Here is a 25,921-nt window from a genome sequence, read left to right as displayed (position 1 = left end):
CTCTCACAGGTGAATTGTACCTACGATAAAAATTACAGACCTCTCCATTCTCTGTAGGTGGGAAAACTTGCAAAATCGGCAGTGTATGAAATACTTATTTTCTCTATACTCATTCCATCCTGGTATATTTGTCCCTCATCTTGGCCCAGGACTGGGGATATATATATTCCCCACCCTGCTGCTTAATAAAACAGAGGTGTATGTAGAGGTCATGGGGCCTTATAGCAGAAGTATAATGCATGCCCCATAGTCCTCCATATAGTATAATGCACTCCCATAAACCTCCATATAGTATAATGCATCCCATAGTCCTCCATATAATAAACTGCTTAGCCCATATTCCTCTATATAGTATAATGGTCCCTCATAGTGCTTCATATAATATACTGAACAGGTCAAGTCCTTCATAATGTGTAAGGCACAGACAACAGTCCTCCATATAGTATAATGCACCCCCGGTCATCCATAATGTATAATGCACAGCCCATAGTCATCCATAGTGTATTATGCACAGCCTATAGTCCACCATATAGTATATTGCACTCCCACAGTCATCCATAATGTATAATGCACAGCCCATAGTCAAACATATAGTATAATGCACAACCTATTGTTATCCATAAAGTATAATGCACATCCCATAGTCATCTATATAGTATAGTGTGACTCTATAGTCATCCATATAATATAACGCACAGCTCATAGTCATCCATAATGTATAATGCACAGACTATAGTCCTCCATATAGCATAATACACCCCCACAGTCATCCATATAGCATAATGCACAGCCCATAGTCATTCATAATGTATAATGCACAGCCCATAGTCTACCATAAAGTTGAATGCACCTCCATAGTCATCCATATAGTATAATGCACAGCCCATAGTCATCCATAATATATAATGCAGTCTATTGTCATCCATAAAGTATAATGCACGTTCCCATAGTTCTTCATATAGTATAATTCACAGCCCATAGTCCTCCATATAGTATAATGCACCCCCATAGTCATCCATATAGTATAAGGCACAGACCATAATCATCCATTATGTATAATGCACAGCCTATTGTCATCTGTAAAGTATAATGCACATCCCATAGTTCTCCATAAAGTATAATGCACAGCTCATTGCCATCCATAAAGTATTGTCATCCATATGTTATAAAGTATTGTCATCCATATAGTATAATGTACATCCCTTAGTCCTCCATAAAGCATAATGCACAGCTCATTGTTATCCATAAAGTATAATACACAGCACATTGTCATCCATATAGTATAATGTACATCCCATAGTCCAACATAAAGCATAATGCACATCCCATAGTCCTCCATAAAGCATAATGCACAGCTCATTGTCATCCATAAAGTATAATACACAGCACATTGTCATCCATATAGTATAATGTACATCCCATAGTCGTCCACCATAAAGCATAATGCACATGTCATAGTCCTCCATAAAGTATAATGCACAGTCCATTGTCATCAATAAAGTATAATACACAGCACATTGTCATCCATATAGTATAATGTACATCCCATAGTCCTCCATAAAGTATAATGCACAGTCCATTGTCATCCATAAAGTATAATACACAGCACATTGCCATTCATATAGTATAATGCATATACCATAGTCCTCCATAAAGCATATTTCACCTCCATAGTCATTCATAAATTATAATGCACATCCCATAGTCATTCATAATGTATTATGCACAGCCCATAGTCTTCAAATAAAGTATAATGCACATCCCATAGTTATCCATAAAGTATAATGCACAGCCCATAGTCATCCATAAAGTATAATGCACAGCCCATAGTCTTCCATGAAGTATAATGCACAGCCCATAGTCTTCCATAAAGTATAATGCACATCCCATAGTCATCCATAAAGTATAATACACAGCCCATAGTCTTCCATAAAGTATAATGCACAGCCCATAGTCTTCCATAAAGTATAACGCACAGCCCATAGTCTTCCATAAAGGATAATGCACAGCCCATAGTCCTCCATAAAGTATAATGCACAGTCCATTGTCATCCATAAAGTATAATACACAGCACATTGTCATTCATATAGTATAATGCATATACCATAGTCCTCCATAAAGCATATTTCACCTCCATAGTCATTCATAAATTATAATGCACATCCCATAGTCATTCATAATGTATTATGCACAGCCCATAGTCTTCCATAAAGTATAATGCACATCCCATAGTTATCCATAAAGTATAATGCACATCCCATAGTCATCCATAAAGTATAATGCACAGCCCATAGTCTTCCATGAAGTATAATGCACAGCCCATAGTCTTCCATAAAGTATAATGTGTTGTGATAGGCAATTCAGTATCACAATGGACATAGCGGTCAGAGCACATACAGTGATCTGACAATAACCCAAAATAATAGAACGAGCTCTGAGACGTGGGAACTCTGCACACCGCAATCCCTAATCCTCTGCAAACAACACTAGAGGCAGCCGTGGATTGCGCCTAACTCTGCCTATGCAACTCGGCACAGCCTGAGAAACTAACTAGCCTGAAGATAGAAAATAAGCCTACCTTGCCTCAGAGAAATACCCCAAAGGAAAAGGCAGCCCCCCACATATAATGACTGTGAGTTAAGATGAAAAGACAAACGTAGGGATGAAATAGATTCAGCAAAGTGAGGCCCGACTTTCTTAACAGAGCGAGGATAGGAAAGATAACTTTGCGGTCTACACAAAACCCTAAAGAAAACCACGCAAAGGGGGCAAAAAGACCCTCCGTACCGAACTAACGGCACGGAGGTACACCCTTTGCGTCCCAGAGCTTCCAGCAAAACAATTAGACAAGCTGGACAGAAAAAATAGCAAACAAATAGCAAAGAAGAACTTAGCTATGCAGAGCAGCAGGCCACAGGAATGATCCAGGGAAAAACAAGTCCAACACTGGAACATTGACAGGAAGCATGGATCAAAGCATTAGGTGGAGTTAAGTAGAGAAGCACCTAACGACCTCACCAGATCACCTGAGGGAGGAAACTCAGAAGCCGCAGTACCACTTTCCTCCACAAACGGAAGCTCCCAGAGAGAATCAGCCGAAGTACCACTTGTGACCACAGGAGGGAGCTCTGCCACAGAATTCACAACAATAATGCACATCCCATAGTCATCCATAAAGTATAATACACAGCCCATAGTCTTCCATAAAGTATAATGCACAGCCCATAGTCTTCCATAAAGTATAACGCACAGCCCATAGTCTTTCATAAAGGATAACGCACAGCCCATAGTCATCCATAAAGTATAATGCACAGCCCATAGTCTTCCATAAAGTATAATGCACAGCCCATAGTCTTCCATAAAGTATAATGCACATCCCATAGTCATCCATAAAGTATAATGCACATCCCATAGTCTTCCATAAAGTATAATGCACATCCCATAGTCATCCATAAAGTATAATGCACAGCCCATAGTCTTCAATAAAGTATAATGCACAGCCCATAGTCTTCCATAAAGTATAATGCACAGCCCATAGTCTTCCATAAAGTATAATGCACATCCCATAGTCATCCATAAAGTATAATGCACAGCCCATAGTCTTCCATAAAGGATAAAGCACATCCCATAGTCATCCATAAAGTATAATGCACAGCCCATAGTCTTCCATAAAGTATAATGCACATCCCATAGTCATCCATAAAGTATAATACACAGCCCATAGTCTTCCATAAAGGATAAAGCACAGCCCATAGTCATCCATAAAGTATAATGCACAGCCCATAGTCTTCCATAAAGTATAATGCACAGCCCATAGTCTTCCATAAAGTATAATGCACATCCCATAGTCATCCATAAAGTATAATGCACAGCCCATAGTCTTCAATAAAGTATAATGCACAGCCCATAGTCTTCCATAAAGTATAATGCACAGCCCATAGTCTTCCATAAAGTATAATGCACAGCCTATAGTCTTCCATAAAGTATAATGCACAGCCCATAGTCTTCCATAAAGTATAATGCACAGCCCATCGTCTTCCATAAAGTATAATGCACAACCCATAGTCATCCATAACGTATAATGCACAGCCCATCGTCTTCCATAAAGTATAATGCACAGCCCATAGTCATCCATGTAGTATAATGTACAGCCCATAGTCATCCATAAAGTATAATGCACAGCCCATAGTCATCCAGGCAGTAGTATGGCCACTGTGTACTCACCTCCCATCTCCTCCCCCGCCACACGGCATGCTCTTGTGAAGGCGGCAGTTGACTTCAGCATATAAGCGACGGGAGCACATGATGTCACTTCCATGCGCCCCCAGTCCGGTGCACGATGACATCAGCTGCTTGCCTCTGATTGGCCGGCAGCGTGTATTGCCGCTGACATTGCTCTGCGATACACTTTAGCTGGATCTGCGTCTGAGTTGACATTTCTGCTGAGGTCGACGGGCCCTTCACCCCCCGGGCCTAGTCGTGACCTCTGCTCGTTAAGCATTTTTTGCAGTTCACTGTTTATTAAAATATGCAGCCATTCTTGAGTTATCTACCCTTTAATTTTCTCTTTGTTTACAGCTAATTGCCTAGGAAACCGACCACCGCTGCGGTGTAGATTGTAAACACTGCGCTGAAGCTGGCCTGCATTAGGAAATGACGGTACACACCAGTGATCCTGGCCAGATTAAACAGTGCTTACAAGCACAATACAAAAGAGCTTGTAAGCACGGTGCAAGTTCAACCACGGCTTGTGGTCGGTCACTGAAGCAATGACCTGAATACAAAAGAGAAATGTTAATATCTCAAGAACAGCAGGAGAAATGTCTTAATTGCTTTTTATGCAATGTTCTAATATTTTATAGAATCATCTACTTTTTATTGCAGGACACGGCTGATGATGCCTCTGATCACTACAATAACGGAGCAGCGGTGCGCGGTGCAGAAGAGAGGGATCTAACGAGCGCGTCCTGGTGCTATGGAGCAGCATCCAGCACCCTCCATGTCCCCGCAGTCTCAGCTCCTGTATTAACATATACAAGGGTCTCTTTGTTTCGCTTTTTTTTTATCATCTGAGTTGTTGAAGCGGATAAGCAAAGACTGAAAAGTGTGCCACCATTTATGTCACACGACTCGCTGAAAGGCTCCTTCTTCCCGCATGTAAATTCACATTGCACCCAGTTTACTTGTGACACTTTCATTAAAGGATGCAAGACATCTGCCACAGCAAAATGTGGAACTTTCCATAATCAGTTTATTTATACAACACCGACATATTCCGCAGCACTTTACAATTCAGACGGAACGTTTCCAAATAAGATCCGACATTACAGTAACACAATGTTCAGCAGTTAAAGGAAGGAATTACACAAAAGATAAAAATTGTAGTATATGGTATAGACATCGCTACAGACAGATAGATAGATAAAAAGATAGATAAATAATAGATATTAAATAGATAATAGATAGATAATACATAGATATAAGATAGATGGATAATACATAAAAAGATGATAGATAATAGATAGATATTAGATAGATAATAGATATTAAATAGATAATAGATAGATAATACATAGATATAAGATAGATAATAGATATATAATGCATAGATAGATGATAGATATAAGATAGATAATAGATAGATAGGTAGATAGATGATAGATATTAGATAGATAATAGATAGATAGGTAGATAGATGATAGATATTAGATAGATAGATAGATAGATAGATAGATAGATAGATGATAGATAGATAGATAGATAGATAGATAGATAGATAGATAGATAGATAGATAGATAATAGAAAGATGATAGATAATAGATACCGGTAGATAGATATTAGACAGACAGATAGATAGATAGATAGATAGATAGATAGATAGATAGATAGATAGATAGATAGATAGATAGATAGACTGGTCACAGCCGAAACTTTGCCACACCATATGGGCTAATAAAGTCCACTTTTTTCATCATTTATTGGAGTACTGCCTTTTTTCTTTTTTTATTATTTATAGAAATGGATACCAGTATTTGTTTGGAGGGCCCTGCACCTTGAATTCATCTATATGGTGCTGTTCCATTTTTTCTAGATAAATAGAAGATAGATAGATAGATAGATAGATAGATAGATAGATAGATAGATAGATGGTAGAAGATAGATAGATAGATAGATAGATAAATAGATAGATAGATAGATAGATAGATAGATATAGGATAGATGAATGATAGATTCAGAAGCTTAAAGGGGTAGTCTGGTCTTAATCTACAAGTCTGCAGACACTCTATGTGACTGTAGACTTGAGAATCCTCGCATCGTGTGCACTGTGTGCTGTCAGGTTCGTCACCGGGAAGTATGTGATTTGTATACTTTTGGCCACATTCCGACTAGACTGTATCTCGCTCAATACTCTTGCAATACACACTAGTCGGCATGTGACTACATGTATGCCAATCATATAGTTGCGATCACAGGCCCTCTGCTCCCAGCACTGGAGAATCCGCAGTGCCCGAGATGTGAGGATCCACAAGTCTGCAGTCACATAGAGGGCTTGCAGACTTGTAGATTAGGAAAGGACAACTCCTTTAAGCTTCTGAATACTAATTTCTGTTGAACCACAATTGAAAAGTAATGTCTGATTTTGACCAGTTAATATTTGGTAAATATAAATATAAAATGAATTATTAGACAAATAGATAGATGTAAGAAAGATAGATGGATAGATATTAGATAGGTAAAAAAAATCCTCCAAAAAGATAAAGCAGTATCAATCTTATAAAGTGTGCATACAAGCCACAAGGTCCAGACCACTGGATTACAGTATAAAATAAAAAATGGGAGTACTCCTATTTCAAAAAAGTGAAAAAATAGCATTTATTTTTAATCAAACCCAATGTTTTAGCTGTCAATTAAACGTTTTCATTTTGTTTTCTTAAAGGCTCATTGCCAGAGACAAAACCTCATGTACGTGGACGTTTCTGCATTAAAAAAAAAAAGTGCACCAAAAATGAATTTAAACAGCGGAACCGGCCGGATTCCTCAACCATGAATCTGCAAAAACCCTAGTCCATGCCCTCATCATCTCTCGCCTTGACTACTGCAACCTCCTGCTCTGTGGCCTCCCCTCTAACACTCTCGCACCCCTCCAATCTATTCTAAACTCTGCTGCCCGACTAATCCACCTGTCCCCCCGCTATTCCCCGGCCTCTCCCCTCTGTCAATCCCTTCACTGGCTCCCCAGAGACTCCAGTACAAAACCCTAACCATGACGTACAAAGCCATCCACAATCTGTCTCCTCCATACATCTGTGACCTCGTCTCCCAGTACTTTCCTACCCGCAACCTCCGATCCTCACAAGATCTCCATCTCTACTCCCCTCTTATCTCCTCTTCTCACAATCGTATACAAGATTTCTCTCGCGTATCACCCCTACTCTGGAACCCTCTACCACAACACATCAGACTCTCACCTACCATCGAAACCTTCAAAAAGAACCTGAAGACCCACCTCTTCCGACAAGCCTACAACCTGCAGTAACCACCGATCGACCAAACCACTGCACGACCAGCTCTACCCTCACCTACTGTATCCTCACCCATCCCTTGTAGATTGTGAGCCCTCGCGGGCAGGATCATCTCTCCTCCTGTACCAGTTATGACTTGTATTGTTTAAGATTATTGTACTTGTTTTTATTATGTATACCCCTCCTCACATGTAAAGTGCCATGGAATAAATGGCGCTATAACAATAAATAATAATAATAATAATAATAACCGGCATAAAAAAACCCACAAAAATCAGAGATTTTAATTGCGTATTTTGCACGTGGGAACGCGGCCTCAGAGGTAATGATGAACAGACGCTTTGCAGGAATCTTTGCCAGATATTTTGTTTTGTGAACATCCACAAAAAAAACCTCTCTCCACTTTTGTTTTATTTTTCTCTCATTCACATTCTCAGCTCACTCCACCAAATTGCAAAGCTGATATTCATGACCATCTCCTAAAAATGCAAAGTAAGCAATAAAGAGCAAACATTATTCCCTCCGAGAATACGAGTTCTCAGTTATTTCAATTTCATCTGGATATTGAAATATAAATAATAACATGGGATGGAATAATGATTCATGGGCCGGATAAAAAGGGGGGAGAAAAATAAAGAAGGCGATGGACACTGAGGCTGGGATCTCGCTGTACACTCCATCCGGGGTAGATGCTTTATACCCTAAATTGGTGACCAAACGCACCCCCCCCAGCGTAACCATCCACTTTGAACTAGTGGTGTCCGAGAGCTTAAACTTTGAACTCCCGGTTACTAGTTTCTTGGACAATGTTCATCTTTTTTGCAGGACGCAATATCATAGTCCAGAAAACTTGGGTCTACCGCCAAAAACGTTGACTATCCCCCAAATGGAGACAGTTGAACTGGAGTCCTGAGTTTCATCTTTCGGACCCTGCTTACCTCATTACAGTGAATGGATATGACAAGGGTCCCATCAGGACACATTGGGGTATCACATTAGTGATGAGCGACTGTGTTTGTTACTCGGGATTTCTGAGCATGCTCGGGTGTTCTCCGAGTATTTGGGGGTGCTCGTAGATTATGTTTGTGTCCCCGCAGCTGCATGGCTGCATAAATGTTACCTCTCCAAAATGAAAGCAGCCTTTCTTCAGCACAAATGGATCACATAAACAGTCCTTTCTTCAGCACAACAGAACAAAATATATGTGACAGTCTTACCAGTCTTGGTATTGGAGGCAGTTAGCAGCTAAAGCAGTTTTAAACACTGTCACCATGAAACACTTCTGTTCGGCGCCGGCACAACTCACTCTCTGAGCTCAGTATGCATTTTCCACATATGGGTGCAGTTTTGGCGGATTCGGGCGACTAGAACTTTAGAGATATTGGTAAGCCATGCAGGAAGATGACACCTGGTTTATGTGAATACAAGCATTGCAGTCTATCTTTTTTTATAGCCCTTAGTAGCTAAACGATCATGATCCACAAGAATAGTGAGATCTAGGAAATTCTCACTTTCAGTACTGAATATGGGGGGTGAAGTCCAAACCCTGGTCATTTTGATTGATTTCATCAAGAAAGTTCAGCTGTGCATCTTGGGACCCTTCCCATATGAAAAGAAATATCGTTAACGAATCGACGCCATAGGACCAGGTCTGCCCATAAGCCTCCTTTGTCAAAATTGGTGGGTTCTTCACAACTGTGGGCAAATCTGGTCCCCATGGCTGTTCCCCATGTTCGCAGGTAAAATTGGTGCTCATAGATGAAATGATTATACTTAAGGATAAATAGAATACTTTCCATGATAAATTCAGCTTCTATATTTGCATATTTATCCATTTTGTGCCAAAAATCATTAACGTTTTGCTGCGCAAAGCCAGAGCTGGTATGTCACTCTCCACAAGGAGAAACCTTACCCCTTAGACCTTAACCTTTTGCTGATCATTCTCCGTGTACCACTGTGATATCCAATGATCCCAAAATATATTGCCTTTTTCCATTTAATAGAATCCAGAATTTATAAAACATGACGGGTATCTTTTACATAGGCTGGAAAATGTAACACGCACCCTTGTAGATGCCTATCAACATACTCGGATAGATTGCCAGTGAGGCAATTAGTGCCTAAACTGATCGCCTCCCGGGAGGATGAGTAATTAATTTTGGGGCTCCTACAGGACATCGTACCTAGCAGCCAGCGACGTCACACGCTTCCTCACGATCTCCATGTGCGGGTACCAGGGACGCTACCGGCTGGGGTGCCCTTGTCATATCCACCAATGCTACGTATAGGGTATCAGAGGACCAAGGACTGAGCTTTATTGTGCAGCTCCATAGGGAATGAATGGAGCAGCGCTCGGGCGTCTGGTGCGACCACCATCTTATACGTTCTCCGTCAGCTATAAAAATGCCTTAATCTGCGGATGGGTGCAGGTGTCCATGGGATGGGCCCCCACTGATCACCTATCCTTGACAACCCCTTTAACTGATCCATGTGTGTGCTCCGATTTTCCAAAGACCCATTGATCTGAATGGACAAGTCGGATCTATGACACATCTGGTTTTTTCCGCCATAGACAATCATAGGACAGATACACGAAAAACTGTAGTCTGAATGAGCCCTTAGGCTGTAAACTGAAAGCTGCTTTTTGATTGGTCATCGGTCACTAACCGACCCAAGGTTACAAACTATAAGTCAGTCTCTGATTGACAGCTGTGAGGTTTTGCAACTATTGTCGCCGTATCCAATCAGCTCTCATGTTCTACTTCTAGAAGCTGATCACCGATAGGTTGCAATGAGACAACGCAATTAGCCTTTGGGTCTACACCAACCAATCAGCTTTCATTTTCCACTAATACAAAAGCTTAGTTAACTGATTGATATAACCCAACTGCTAGTGCAGTGTCCTATCCCAACCAATCACCGTTCAGCTCTCATTTTCCATTAACAAGGAAAAAAACACGCTGCTCACTGATTGGGTTACTATGTACTATAAATACTATTACAACCAATCACCATTTAGCTTTCATTTTCCCAGCGCTGGTTAAATGAAAACTGCTCTCTGATAGGTTGCTAGAATAACAAAACGAAACCGACACGTTTCAGTGTCCCATAGCGACCAATCGGTTTTTACCTCTTATTTAACACGGGCTAGATAAAAAAAAATAAAAGCTGCTCTCCTATTGGTTCGTATGGCGTCCCGCTTCTTCTGCCGTCCCAGAGGTGGTGACGTCACGGCGGAATCACGTGACCCCAACAAAGTTCTCTCTCTCTTCCCTCTCTTCTGTTGTTCCCGGAGGAGGAGGAGGCCGGGCAATGGCGGCCTGAGCGCTGTCTCCTCCACACCTTCCCTGTGTCCCGCAGCCATTCTTCTCACAGCTAGGGGAGGAGCTACCTCCAGGAAATCCCTGACACGCCGGCCAGGGCAGGGCCATCACCTCCTCCCTCCTCCTCCTCCTCACAAAGTTACAGTGTGTCCATCCCCAGCTCTCCCCTCCTTGTTGTTACCAGGAGTTACTTTCCACTGTTACTTTAGGATCTAGCTGCCCCCCCCACCTCCCCCAATGACGGCTGCCCGACCCTGAGCTCAGGACCTGGGGGAGCAGCAGGCACCATGACTCGCTGGGTGCCCACCAAGAAAGAGGAGAAGTATGGAGTGGGTAAGTGCAGGAAGTGGGGCTGCACTGGGGGACTACAACTCCCAGCATGTGCTCTGAGTGACTGGGGGAGGGTGGGGGGCACCTCTGCACTGGGCCACAACTTCTGTCCCTCCGCTGCTTCCTGTGTGTCCACATGTGGCTGATATTCCCCACCTCCGCAGTCTGCGCTAAATCCCAGCAATCCGCCGCACAGACGCGTTTATTTGTGTCATTTTGCACGAAAATAAGCGACAAAAAAAACCTGACGGTGATCAGACCGGAGCAGCGGACAGGGTACGTTCACACTATGGGGAAAAAAAAGGCTCTCGAAAGACTTTTCCTAAATTCTTCGTGCGGAAAAAAGGACTCTGACGACTTTTTAACCGCCTCAGGCTTCCAAAAGGGTAAAAAGAAGCGAGCGGAGCGTTCGCCAGATGTTTTTTATTTTTATTTTTTACTACTAGGAAGATGCTCCGTACTGTACAATAGGGAAGGGTTAAAAAAAAACAAAAGCCAAAAAACTGGAAGCGGCCTGGGAATCTTTTGCAGTAATTTGTTGGCGGTCTCCCTTAGAATAAAAAGGTAGCGCTTTATTCATTTCTTAGCAGATGTCAAAAAAAACGTCTGAAAATTGTTCTAAAGAATGCAAAAAAAAAGTTTCAAAAGCTTAAAAAAAAATAATTACAAAAAACGTAAACTATAATGATACAGTGTAAGGACAGGTGAAGACGGTATTTTTGGTCCGACAAAACATCAGATCGCGCTTGGACGCATTTTATTCTATGGGGCTGTGCATATAATAATAATAATAATCTTTTATGTTTATATAGCGCTAACATATTCCGCAGCGCTTTACAGGTTGCACACATTATCATGATTATGTATACCCCTCCTCACATGTAAAGCGCCATGGAATAAATGGCGCTATAATAATAAATAATAATAATATGTCTGAATTTTTACCATCAGACTGAATCTGTCCGAGGAAAGGATCGCAGCATTCACTATTTGTGTCCGATATTTGGATCATACTCAGCGGTGCGAGGCAATGAGTCCGCGGAGACCATTGGACTGCACTCGGATGACATCAGAGTGCAGTCTGGTTTTCACGGACTGACAGAAAGGAGAAGATGGAGGAATTTTCTTTTTCCTCTTCTCGCATCTGAGAAAGTCTGATCAGCGTAATTGGAGCGATTTTCTCGAATGTAAGAAGATACTGCCGTGTGACCGTGGTCTAATAAAAACTCATGCGTTTCCTGAAACAATTTCAACTTCAATAATTTTGACAGGGAAAAAAAAAACAGTGTGAACAGGCCTTTTTTTTTTTTTTTTTTTAACCCTTGTGTTGAACATCCTAGTAATCATCTGATGAACAAGCAAAACTTTGTGGTTGGCCCAAACATGGCGGCGTGAAGATCGGTATCGGCAGCTCATTGTCCGGTGTAAGCTAGCGATGTGCTGCCGAAAGCGCAATACTATATAGGGACAGAGCAATCATATCCACCATCGTTCTGTGCACATAGAATTCTGATTGGCCTGTGTAAACAGCACATTACACAGCCCGAGGCTACGGTTATACCGCGATGTGATGTGCCACACTGAGATGACGGCGTTGCAGCATCACATCTAACAACTTCTTATATGCTGTCATGTTTTGACCTCCCAGGATTGCAATTCAGAGTCTCACATGTCTGTACATGTGTTGCGTTTTCTGCCGCTGGTCGCAAGTTGCATGCGACTCACTAGCCACTGACATCAATGCAGGTAACATGCCACTGCGACCTGTGTGCGACTTGGGTCACAGAACGGCAAATTGCAGACAAGTTGTTCAGTTTTTGTGTGCGAGCTTTGTCTCAGAGCTACTGTCACACAGCACGTTCCGCCATACAGGTGTGATAGTCAGATCGCCAAATAAAAAAAGACACGTCGTTTTTTGATCCAAACCACAGTTCACACCCGTCTATGGATCCTTGAATGAAGCGGATAGCAGACAGATGCCGTCCATGTGTCATCCAAGTGCTGTCTGTTTTTTACTATTTAAGGGCCGTAGATTCTCTCAGCTGAGTGAATTGGGCCGATTATGTGAATGACACTCTGATCAGCGATTACAGTGTGATCCGATTCTCTGAGATGAGGAGAGGTAGGTAAAAATGTCTCCATCATCTGAATTCTGCGAGACCGCAGAAATCGGACTGCACTCAGATGTCATCCGACTGCAGTTGGATTTTTAACTTGCATGGCCGAGTTTGATCCAAATATAGGATCAAACTTGAACTTATTCATTTTTTTCCCCTATGAAATAATCAAGCATGCATTGCCCATAGCATAATATTGGTCTGGGTGCGATCCAATGTTTTGTCAGATTGCACTGGAAAATACTAAAACCCTATGTGTCATTTGTCTATACCTATGCCTATGGTAGATTTTGCCTATGGTAGATTTTTTTAGTCATATTTGTCTATACCTATGGTAGATTTTTTACAGTGTGCGGGAAATCAGCGATTCCGCCGAATTAATGAACATGTTGCTTTTTTTTCCGCGATTTGTTTTTTTTCGCGGAAAAAAATCGCAACATTTGCACAAGTTTTGCGGATTACATTGAAATGATTGGGAACCGTATGTAAGCGTTTTTTTCACGTTTTTATCGCATTTTTATAGAAAAAAACCGCGAAAAATACGGAACGTGTGCACATAGCCTTACAACTCCCTTCTCTGTGTACCTGAACTGAGAGAGGGAGGGGGATGTTTTGAGTGAGATAATATTAAGGCTAGGTTCTCATTTAGTTTTCGGGTGAGCGCTAACAGACAGCGTTGCACGGCGAAATTAACGCCGTGCAACGTGTCCGTTAACGCTCCCATTGCCAGCAATGTTAAAGCGCATTGCTAGTGCGTGCCATTTTCGGCACGCGCTAGCGATGTGCCGTTCTTTTGTGGCGCGCCTCGGACGCTGCTTGCAGCTAGCGCTAGCGGGGACATTTAACGCGACCCCTAAAAAGACATTGCGTTAGCGCAATCCACTAGCGCTTAGCGCTAAACGGATTGCCCTGACGCAATGAGAACCTAGCCTAATATTGTTTACCTTGAGATAGTTTATAAACCCTCCTCTCACACATCCAGTACCCAGCAACCACAGAATGCAGAGTAAGTGGACATGCTGGCTGGGGCATATCTTAAGGTACCGTCACACTCGGCAACTTTGCAACGAGAACGACAGCGATCTGTGACGTTGCAGCGTCCTGTATAGCGATCTCGTTGTGTTTGACACGCAGCAGCGATCTGGATCCCGCTGTGCCATCGCTGGTCGGAGCTAGAAGTCCGGAACTTCATTTGGTCGCTAGATCGGCGCGTATCGTCATGTTTGACATCAAAAGCAACAACGCCAGCAACGTTTTACATGGAGCGAGAACAATAAGCGAGTCGCCGTTACGTCACTGGATCGCTCCTGCATCGTTCTGTTTGACGTCTCTACAGCGACATAAACAGCGACGCTCCAGTGATCGGCTCGTTGTCTATATCGCTGCAGCGTCGCTATGTGTGACTGTACCTTACTGAAGTCAAGCATCAACACCAGGCTCTCCCATCATCACTTTGGTAAGAATTACGAATAATGGTTTTAAGCTCCGTGTTTTTTATTGGAATAAGTTCATATTAGTACAACAACGTTATCTTCCAAGTTTCATTAAGATCTTTTTAGGGATTCAGTCTTTATGCGCCATATTCTGCCATACCTATGCCTACAGTGTTATCACGGTTGGAAACGGAAAAACGATTTTGAGCTCCGTTTTTTTTATTGGAATTAGTTCATATTAGTACAACAACGTTATCTTCCAAGTTTCATTAAGATCTTTTTAGGGATTCAGTCTTTATGCGCCATTTTCTGCCATACCTATGCCTATGGTAGTTTTTTTTCTAAAGTTGAATGTTTTTAATCTATTTTTCCTTTCCACTTCACTATTTAAAAATAAATTAGCGGAGGTTAAACTTTAATTGCGTTTTCAACAAGGCAAACCCATACATTGCTATAGAGTAACTTTACATTTGAAATAAACACTGAATCCCTAAGTATATCTTTATCGAAAATTTTTGCCTTAGGCCGACCTCACACCTGCGAGTTTTACGGACGTATGAGCGGTTCATAAAATACCGATTGCATACGGTACAATGCTTCTCTATGCCCCAGCTCCTATCAGCCGTGTTTTACTGATCCGTATTATACGGTCTTCTACGGCCATAGAAAATTGCAGTATGCTGCGTTTGTCACCGTATTGCGCAAAAAATCCACTAATGAAAGTCTATGGGGGCCAGAAAAATACGGATTACACACGGACCAACAGTGTGACTTGCGAGAAAAACGCAGCGGTGTTAGAGAGAAAAGCCGGAAATTCAGTGCGGTGTACAGTAAAATCACACTGACAGCTTACAGTAGAATAGGTGGAATAAATGTGTACACATAGAATAGGCATATATATATATGTAGATATACTAGATGGTGGCCCGATTCTAACGCATCGGGTATTCTAGAATATGCATGTCCACGTAGTATATTGCCCAGTCACGTAGTATATTGCCCAGCCACGTAGTATATTGCCCAGCCCACGTAGTATATTGCCCAGCCACGTAGTATATTGCCCAGCCCACGTAGTATATTGCCCAGCCACGTAGTATTTTGCCCAGCCACGTAGTATATTGCCCAGCCACGTAGTATATTGCCCAGCCATGTAGTATATTGCCCAGCCACGTAGTTTTTTGCCCAGCCACGTAGTATATTGCCCAGTCACGTAGTATATTGGCCAGCCCACGTAGTATATTGCCCAGCGATGTAGTATATTGCCCAGTCACGTAGTATATTGCCCAGCCACGTAGTATATTGCCCAGCCACGTAGTATTTTGCCCAGCCACGTAGTATATTGCCCAGTCACGTAGTATATTGGCCAGCCACATAGTATATTGGCCAGCCCACGTAGTATATTGCCCAGCCCACGTAGTATACTGCCCAGCCACGTAGTATTTTGCCCAGCCACGTAGTATATTGGCCAGCCCACGTAGTATATTGGCCAGCCCACGTAGTATATTGGCCAGCCCACGTAGTATATTGGCAGCCCACGTAGTATATTGGCCAGCCCACGTAGTATATTGGCCAGCCCACGTAGTATATTGGCCAGCCCACGTAGTATATTGGCCAGCCCACGTAGTATATTGGCCAGCCCACGTAGTATATTGGCCAGCCCACGTAGTATATTGGCCAGCCCACGTAGTATATTGGCCAGCCCACGTAGTATATTGGCCAGCCCACGTACTATATTGCCCAGCCCACGTAGTATATTGCCTGTGACCACAACGTCATCACAGGTCCTGCGCTCATACCAACCCTGGGACCGGAAGCTGCCGTGGACTACAAGGGGCCCTCAGAAAGGTGAGTATATTTTTATTTTTTTAAATGTGACAAACCTGTCTGGGCAATATACTACGTGGCTAGGCAATATACTACGTGACTGGGCAATATACTACGTGGGCTGGGCAATATAGTACGTGGCTGGGCAATATACTATGTGGCTAGGAAATGTACTACATGGCTGGGCAATATAGTACGTGACTGGGCAATATACTACGTGACTGGGCAATATAGTACGTGGGCTGGGCAATATAGTACGTGGCTGGGCAATATACTACGTGGCTGGGAAATGTACTACATGGCTGGGCAATATACTACGTGACTGGGCAATATACTACGTGACTGGGCAATATACTACGTGGCTGGGAAATGTACTACATGGCTGGGCAATGTAGTACGTGGCTGGGCAATATACTACGTGGACATGCATATTCTAGAATACCCGATGCGTTAGAATCGGGCCACCATCTAGTGTGTGTGTGTGTGTGTGTGTGTGTGTGTGTATATATATATACACACACACATACTATGTGTAGACATTTATCTTAGCTATTCTATTCTAACCTGTCAGTGTGATTTTACTGTACACCGCACTGAATTGCCGGCTTTTCTATAGAACACCGCTGCGTATTTCTCACAAGTCACACTGCTGGTCTGTGTGTAATCCGTATTTTTCTGGCCCCCATAGCGGCCCTGCGCTTAGTAACCCGATATTTACCCTGGTTACAAGTGAACACATCGCTAGATCGGCGTCACACATGCCGATCCAGCGATGACAGCGGGTGATCAGCGACCAAAAAAAAGGTCCTGATCATTCCCCAACGACCAACGATCTCCCAGCAGGGGCCTGATCGTTGGTCGCTGTCACGCATAACGAGATCGTTAGCGGGATCGTTGTTACGTCACAAAAAGCGTGACGTTGCAACGATATCCTTAACGATATCGTTGTGTGTGAAGGTACCTTAAGGCAAACATTTTCGATAAAGATATACTTAGGGATTCACTGTTTATTTGAAATGTAAAGTTATTATATAGGAATGTATGAATTAACATTGTTGAAAACTGGCGAACTCAGTCGAGGGGTTCAAGAGAGGCCTGGATGTCTTCCTGGAGCAGAACAATATTGTATCATACAATTATTAGGTTCTGTAGAAGGACGTAGATCTGGGTATTTATTATGATGGAATATAGGCTGAACTGGATGGACAAATGTCTTTTTTCGGCCTTACTAACTATGTTACTATGTTACTATGTAAAACAGAATTACATTTTTAAGCTTTGTTTTTCTTGCTGGAAAAAGTTCATATTAATGACAAACTTATTTTCAAAGTTTCATCAAGATCTTCTTAGGGATTCAGTGTTTATTTCAAATGTAAAGTTACTATATAGAAATGTATGGGTTTGCCTTGTGGAAAACGCAATTAAAGTTTAACCTCCGCTAATTTATTTTTAAATAGTGAAGTGGAAAGAAAAAATAGATTCAAAAAATTCAACTTTAGAAAAAAAACTACCATAGGAATAGGTATGGCAGAAAATGGCGCATAAAGACTGAATCCCTAAAAAGATCTTAATGAAACTTGGAAGATAACGTTGTTGTACTAATATGAACTAATTAAAATAAAAAAAACGGAGCTCAAAACCGTTTTTCCGCTTCCAACCGTGATAACACACTAGGCATAGGTATGGCAGAAAATGGCGCATAAAGACTGAATCCCTAAAAAGATCCTAATGAAACTTGGAAGATAACGTTGTTCTACTAATATGAACATATTCCAATAAAAAAAACGGAGCTCAAAACCGGTTTTCCGTTTCCAACCATGATAACACACTAGGCATAGGTATGGCAGAACATGGCGCATAACGACTGAATCCCTAAAAAGATCTTAATGAAACTTGGAAGATAACGTTGTTGTACTAATATGAACATATTCCAATAAAAAAAACGGAGCTCAAAACTGTTTTTCCGTTTCCAACCATGATAACACTGTAGGCATAGGTATGGCAGAAAATGGCGCATAACGACTGAATCCCTAAAAAGATCTTGATGAAACTTGGAAGATAACGTTGTTGTACTAATATGAACTAATTCCAATAAAAAAAACGGAGCTCAAAACCGTTTTTCCGTTTCCAACCGTGATAACACACTAGGCATAGGTATGGCAGAAAATGGCGCATAACGACTGAATCCCTAAAAAGCTCTTAATGAAACTTGGAAGATAACGTTGTTGTACTAATATGAACATATTCCAATAAAAAAAACGGAGCTCAAAACCGTTTTTCCGTTTCCAACCGTGATAACACTGTAGGCATAGGTATGGCAGAAAATGGCGCATAAAGACTGAATCCCTAAAAAGATCTTAATGAAACTTGGAAGATAACGTCATTGTACTAATATGAACTAATTCCAATAAAAAAAACGGAGCTCAAAACCGTTTTTCCGTTTCCAACCGTGATAACACTGTAGGCATAGGTATGGCAGAACATGGCGCATAACGACTGAATCCCTAAAAAGATCTTAATGAAACTTGGAAGATAACGTTGTTGTACTAATATGAACTAATTCCAATAAAAAAAACGGAGCTCAAAACCGTTTTTCCGTTTCCAACCGTGATAACACTGTAGGCATAGGTATGGCAGAAAATGGCGCATAACGACTGCATCCCTAAAAAGATCCTAATGAAACTTGGAAGATAACGTTGTTGTACTAATATGAACTAATTCCAATAAAAAAAACGGAGCTCAAAACCGTTTTTCCGTTTCCAACCGTGATAACACTGTAGGCATAGGTATGGCAGCAAATGGCGCATAAAGACTGAATCCCTAAAAAGATCTTAATGAAACTTGGAAGATAACGTTGTTGTACTAATATGAACATATTCCAATAAAAAAACGGAGCTCAAAACTGTTTTTCCGTTTCCAACCATGATAACACACTAGGCATAGGTATGGCAGAAAATGGCGCATAACGACTGAATCCCTAAAAAGATCCTAATGAAACTTGGAAGATAACGTTGTTGTACTAATATGAACATATTCCAATAAAAAAACGGAGCTCAAAACCGTTTTTCCGTTTCCAACCGTGATAACACTGTAGGCATAGGTATGGCAGAAAATGGCGCATAACGACTGAATCCCTAAAAAGATCTTAATGAAACTTGGAAGATAACGTTGTTGTACTAATATGAACTAATTCCAATAAAAAAAACGGAGCTCAAAACCGTTATTCCGTTTCCAAAAAATTTGACCCCTACATTCATGTATTGCAACTTTATGTCAAATAAATACATATGTAAATAAATTGGTTACTCTGCTTCAAATGGAGTGAAGTGGAAAGGAAAACTAAATTAAGAAAATGAAACGGTAAAAAAAAATCTAAAATAGGCAGAGATGAATACGACTAAAATATCTACCTTAGGCATAGGTAAATTTGCCACATAGGGTTTTAGTATGCACCGATTGCACTCAGACTGAAAATACGCTTGTCTGTACCTGCCCTTATGGAGAGAATAATGTCGGAATTTTTCTTTTTGCATGCGAGAGAAATGGTGAAAACGAATGCATGGACCAAAAATGGTTGACAATTAGATCCAGCGCACCCTCCTTCCCCCCCAAAAAAAGTTGTCTGAATGAGGCCTAACCTGCAGGATTTCCTGCCCATATTGTGCACCATAAATTGACAGACTGCAGATTTTAGGATCCGTACGCCGGTCAGTTACCGTGCAGAAACGTTTTGAGCTTATGCTAAAGAGGTTTTCTTTTGGCTATCAGTATTCATTTAGTGGCGGTCAATAGACGGACACGCACCGATATATGTCAGACTGGTTTTACACATGTGTATTTCACAGGCCAAATACGGATCGTAATGTATGAACTGGCTGCAGGTCTCCTGACCTGAACTCAACAGCCTAATATCGGCCTATGAGGTTATGGACTTCGGTTAGCGGCCAGTTCATACATCGGACCTTGAAACACAGATGTGTGAGACATATGAAATGGTGCAAATAATGAAGCGGTTGCAGCCTGCAGTGGAGCAGCGCGTCTGCTTGCTGCTGCTGTATGGCGGGGTGGTAGGAGTTAGACACTGCAACAATCTAAGACTAATGATGATCTGTCCTAAAAATAATGCTCCTGTTACAATTCTAGACTACCGCTTTAAAATCTGATCCACATATCTGGCGCGATATTCTGCAGATTTATGCAACTCCGCACAGAATATCTTCAGCATCTTCACCACATGTTGCCAGACCGTTAGTGTATTTCACTAATATAATAATTTTATTTATATAGCGCCAACATATTCCGCAGTGCTTTACAAATTATAGAGACTTGTACAGACAATAGACATTACAGCATAAGGCTACGTTCACACTAGCGTTATGCTGGTTTGCGTCGGGCGACGCAGCGGCGACGCATGCGTCATGTGCCCCTATATTTAACATGGGGGACGCATGCGCTTTTGTTTGTTGCGTTGTGCGACGCATGCGTCTTTTTTGCCGCAAGCGTCGGACCAAGAAAACGCAACAAGTTGCATTTTTCTTGCGTCCAAATTTCGGCAAAAAACGACGCATGCGTCGCAAAACGCAGCGTTTTTGCGTGTGTTTTGGTGCGTTTTTGCGTACGTTGCGTCGCCGACGCAGCGGCGCACAACGCTAATGTGAACGTAGCCTAACAGAAATCACAGTTCAAAATAGATACCAAGAGGAGTGAGGGCCCTGCTCACTGCTTACAAACTATGAGGAAAAGGGGAGACACGAAAGGTGGATGGTAACAATTGCTTTAGCTATTTGGAGCAGCCATAGTGTCAGGTGTTCATGTAAAGCTGCAGGAACCAGTTAACTGCCTAAGTATGTAGCAGTACAGACACAGAGGGCTATTAACTGCATAAAGTGTATGAGAACATGATACGAGGAACTTTTTTGTTTTTTTTTATGATAGGCCTCACCGCGATCATTAGGTTAATATGTTGAGGCGGTAGGCCAATCTGAACAAATGAGTTTTTAGGGCACGCTTAAAACTGTGTGGATTGGGGATTAATCGTATTGACCTGGGTAGTGCGTTCCAAAGAATCGGCGCAGCACGTGTAAAGTCTTGGAGACGGGAATGGGAGGTTCTGATTATTGAGGATGCTAACCTGAGGTCATCATATGGATGAACATGGATGAACACACTAAGGCCGGGATCACACATGCGAGAAACACATCCATGTCTCGCATGTGAAATCCAAGCTCTGGCGCCGGCACTTCGGAGCGGAGTGTGCGGCTCCATGTGTTGCTATGTGGCCGCACGCTCCGCTCCACAGTGCCGGCGCCAGAGCTTGGATTTCACATGCGAGACACGGACGTGTTTCTCGCATGTGTGATCCCGGCCTAATATGGATGAACGTACTATTTAGAATGACGTATTGATAAAGAATCGCACACATAGTCATCCAGGTGAATGGGGCTGTGTTGAGGTTCCACATTTTTGTGATCTGCACTTTGCGATCACAGCGCTCTGCAGGTCACATCTGTAACATATAGTAGCTTGAAAATTGAGCACGGCCGGGCAACATATGCTTTAGATTTTTTTTTTTTTTTTTTAATCTGCCCAGTTGTGTTATTTAGTTAAAATATGCATTAATGTTTGTGTTCATGTCTGGGACTCTGGTGTAATGTAAAAGGTTCAGGGCACAGAGAAAGACTCATAAGTTCCGATGTAAGATACCACCCTAAGCTTCCTAGCGCAATTTGAATTTCATGTTGCAAGATGTGAAGGAGTTTTCTCATGATCCTAAAACATACACTTGCATAGTGCTTGTAACAATGAACAAATTTGCAATTTTTCTAAAAAAATCCTCATCGTTCTCGAATTGTTTATTTATTTTTTATTTGATCATTTAGGCTACGTTCAGACTAGCGTTGTGCTAGTGTGCGTCGGGTTAGCGTCGGGCGACGCAGCGGCGACGCACGCGTCATGCGCCCCTATGTTTAACATGGGGGACGCATGCGTTTTTGTTTGTTGCGTTTTGCGACGCATGCGTCTTTTTTGCCACAAGCGTCGGACCAAGAAAACGCAACAAGTTGCATTTTTCTTGCGTCCGATTTTCGGCAAAAAACGATGCACGCGTCGCAAAACGCAGCGTTTTTGCGTGCGTTTTGCCGCGTTTTTGCGTGCGTCGTGCGTTGCGTCGCTGACGCAGCGGCGCACAACGCTAGTCTGAACGTAGCCTTACTTCTCGTTGCTTAGCTTACCGGCCACCTCTGCAGTCTATCAGTGGTAGCAAGTAGGTCAGTGTTTCCAGGCTGTTGGCTATAGAGTTTGTAAGCGTTGCTTTGACGCTCCCTGTATCACTCTGCTTGCGGCACATAGATCACATAGTGTATTGTTGCCATTTGTCGGAACTGTCAATAAATTAAAAGTGCACTGCAGCTCATCAAGCCAGAAGCTTGGAGGCCGGAGAGTGATGCGATGCTGAAGACTAGATGAGAAATCCCCTTTTAAACCATTTAAAGCGACCCTCCTCCCTAGTATTAAAAAGTGACTATACATTTGTGTCGTATAGCCATCCTACCCAGTGCCAGCCAAATCCGCATGTGAAGTGCTTAAAATGTTTTGTGAAAATCCGCAAGGAAAATTTAACGCTCTGTGGGATCTAAAAATCAACATCATATGTTTTTTTCCGGGTGGAAACCCCTTAAAAGACAGACTTTGCTATGATGTCCGATTTGTGAGGATGTAACAAATATGACCACTGCTGATTGTAAGACCAAGCACCATGGCACCCAAGACCAAGTACCATGGCACCCAAGACCAAGTACCATGACACCCCACTTGGCATTTTTCCTTGCGCACTTTAAAGTAAACCTCGTATTTTATTCTGGAATTGTTGCCCCTTTTTAGTGTATAATTTCCACTTCTAATCTTAAACCTGCAGAAATGACAATTTCCCAACTCTGCTTTCTAAATGCGGACAGTCAGGACAGACGCCGTACGTTGCTGTGTCTGTGTAGCGGGCTGCACCGTTTTTGCAGGAGTCTGGGGTTCTCAGCTCTGTGTATATGGGAAGTCCATGTGAGTAATCTGTCAGCCTGCGCTGAGTCACTTGTTCTACCAAAGTGTAAGCTTTTCTCTAGGAAGAAATGTAAAGAGGATTTATCGAGTGGGCATATCTTCATTTATTAGTGGCTATGTCAGCGGCTTCTTGTGCCTGGACTGGTCTGGAGAAGGCAATCTCCAGCTATTGAGCAAATGATCAGTATCTTAAAGGGAAACACACCTTACAAATACAGGCAGATGTTACATAAACCTATTTCCTCATTGCATTCAAAAGGGAAGACCAAAGAATTGAACATTTCCTAAAACTTAGGATTTTTTTTTTTGAGGAAACTGCAGAAAAATGTGACTTAACAGGAGTTTTGCAACTTTAAAAACTTAATTTAACATAAGCCGTCATTCCAAGGTACATATGCCTGGATGCTTACTGATGTCTAAATTGTAGGGGCAATGTAAAGCTCTCGCTTCAGAGCCAAGTGAAGCGTCCCGCCATTGGTCCTCTCCGATGTATTTCCCATATTACTGTACAAGTGGTGGAAAATCTGTTACAACTCTCATTACTGCCCCATTGAAATAAGTGGAGCATCTATACAAGTACCCGGATCGTCATGTTATGACTGTAAAGGAACAATGAAAAGGTTGGACCACAGCCACCATATACTCAGCTGAGAATAGAAGCCCATGTGCATGAGCGTTCTGTGTAGGGCTGTGGAGTCGGTGTCTATTTTGGTGGAGTCTGTATAAATGGACCGACTCCTTAAATATATAATAAATTGGGTACAGTAGTACAATGCAGGATGTGCTGAAAATTTGTTCATAATAATTTGGGAAAGTTATGAAATGTCCTATAAATGTCTGTTCTGTTCCTGATCTAAGAATCTCAGCTTTTAGTGGAGAGGAATCTGTGCTGCACTTCATGTACATGCTCAGTAGTGAGGCAATGCTGTGTAATCGGAGCTGAGATGAATCTGTGCTGCACTTTATGCACATGCTCAGTAGTGAGGCAATGCTCTGGAGTCGGAGCTGAGATGAATCTGTGCTGCACTTTATGCACATGCTCAGTAGTGAGGCAATGCTGTGGAGTCGGAGCTGAGATGAATCTGTGCTGCACTTTATGCACATGCTCAGTAGTGAGGCAATGCTGTGGAGTCGGAGCTGAGATGAATCTGTGCTGCACTTCATGTACATGCTCAGTAGTGAGGCAATGCTGTGTAATCGGAGCTGAGATGAATCTGTGCTGCACTTTATGCACATGCTCAGTAGTGAGGCAATGCTGTGGAGTCGGAGCTGAGATGAATCTGTGCTGCACTTTATGCACATGCTCAGTAGTGAGGCAATGCTGTGGAGTCAGAGCTGAGAGGAATCTGTGCTGCACTTTATGCACATGCTCAGTAGTGAGGCAATGCTGTGCAGTCAGTCAGGGAAATTGAAGAGTCGGAGGTTTGGGTTACCACAGTGCTGGTTCTGTGCACAGAATGTCATAATATATCAGCAGCACATCACATCGTCCTGTGTAAACAGGTGCTGCTGAGAACAATGATTTTAATGTCAGTATGAGCGATCCAGTCACCAGACAAATGGGTCATTTTTGTGTGATTGCTCTCTGTTAACACAAACCATCGGATATAAGCCATAGTCAAAAGAGCATTCTATTGGAGGCTGGTTCCCCATTGTGGGCTCCTCTAAATGGCCCTTTAATCATTAATTTCATATAGAGGTCTTTTCTTTGTCTATTATGCCCAATCCCCATCAGATAACAGAAAGGCATGGCTGTGTACATATGGCACACTATGGAGCATGGCATGGGTCATGAGCCGCCTTCATTTTTAATCTGCGCTTTATAGCAACTGTTTGCGTTATGCATAAAGCTTGTGGCGTGTTTATAGTGCCCCCTGTCTTGGTTTTTCTTGCTTCCATATCTAGGCACACCTGAGACTGTCAGACACGTACCATAGGCACACGTGAGACTGTCATGCTCGGGTTGGGACATCCCATGACTAGAGATGGGCGAACCAGGACAGTAAAGTTCGGCGTCAGTACCGAACACCTACTTTTCAGGCACGGACACGGAACACAGACTTCACTAAGATGTCCGTGCTACTCTTCGGCTGCCCGAACATCGGGTGTTTGTCACGCTGTCATGTGCATGGCAGCGCAGCAAACACCGCTTCTAATTGGTGGTGAAATCGTCCCTGCCAGTCATAGAACCACGGTTCCCACGCTGTCAAAAGACAGCATGAGCGTGCAGCTGTGATCGGAGATATAAAGTTCACCTCCGGTCACTGGTGTCAGTGGGAGCAGGAGCAGCTTATGGTAGTATTCATTAGCCGACTCCTGT

At 42.4% G+C, this 25,921-nt stretch overlaps 1 protein-coding gene across 1 annotated transcript in view; it reads left to right on the top strand.

Annotated features, from left to right (window-relative positions):
* The first annotated feature begins 10,754 nt into the window (after positions 1-10,754).
* DOCK1 (dedicator of cytokinesis 1) overlaps positions 10,755-25,921 on the top strand; it is a 421,618-nt gene continuing 406,451 nt past the window's right edge. The window contains exon 1 of the mRNA XM_069753948.1: positions 10,755-11,180. Coding sequence (XP_069610049.1) covers positions 11,135-11,180 — 46 coding nt within the window. The 5' untranslated portion in view covers positions 10,755-11,134. The remainder of the gene's footprint in view (positions 11,181-25,921) is intronic.

The sequence above is a fragment of the Ranitomeya imitator genome, chromosome 2 (assembly GCF_032444005.1).
Source record: "Ranitomeya imitator isolate aRanImi1 chromosome 2, aRanImi1.pri, whole genome shotgun sequence".
In the NCBI taxonomy this organism is placed as follows: Eukaryota; Metazoa; Chordata; class Amphibia; order Anura; family Dendrobatidae; genus Ranitomeya; species Ranitomeya imitator.
The sequence above is the reverse complement of the archived record's forward strand: the minus strand, read 5'-3'. Positions and strand labels throughout refer to the sequence as shown.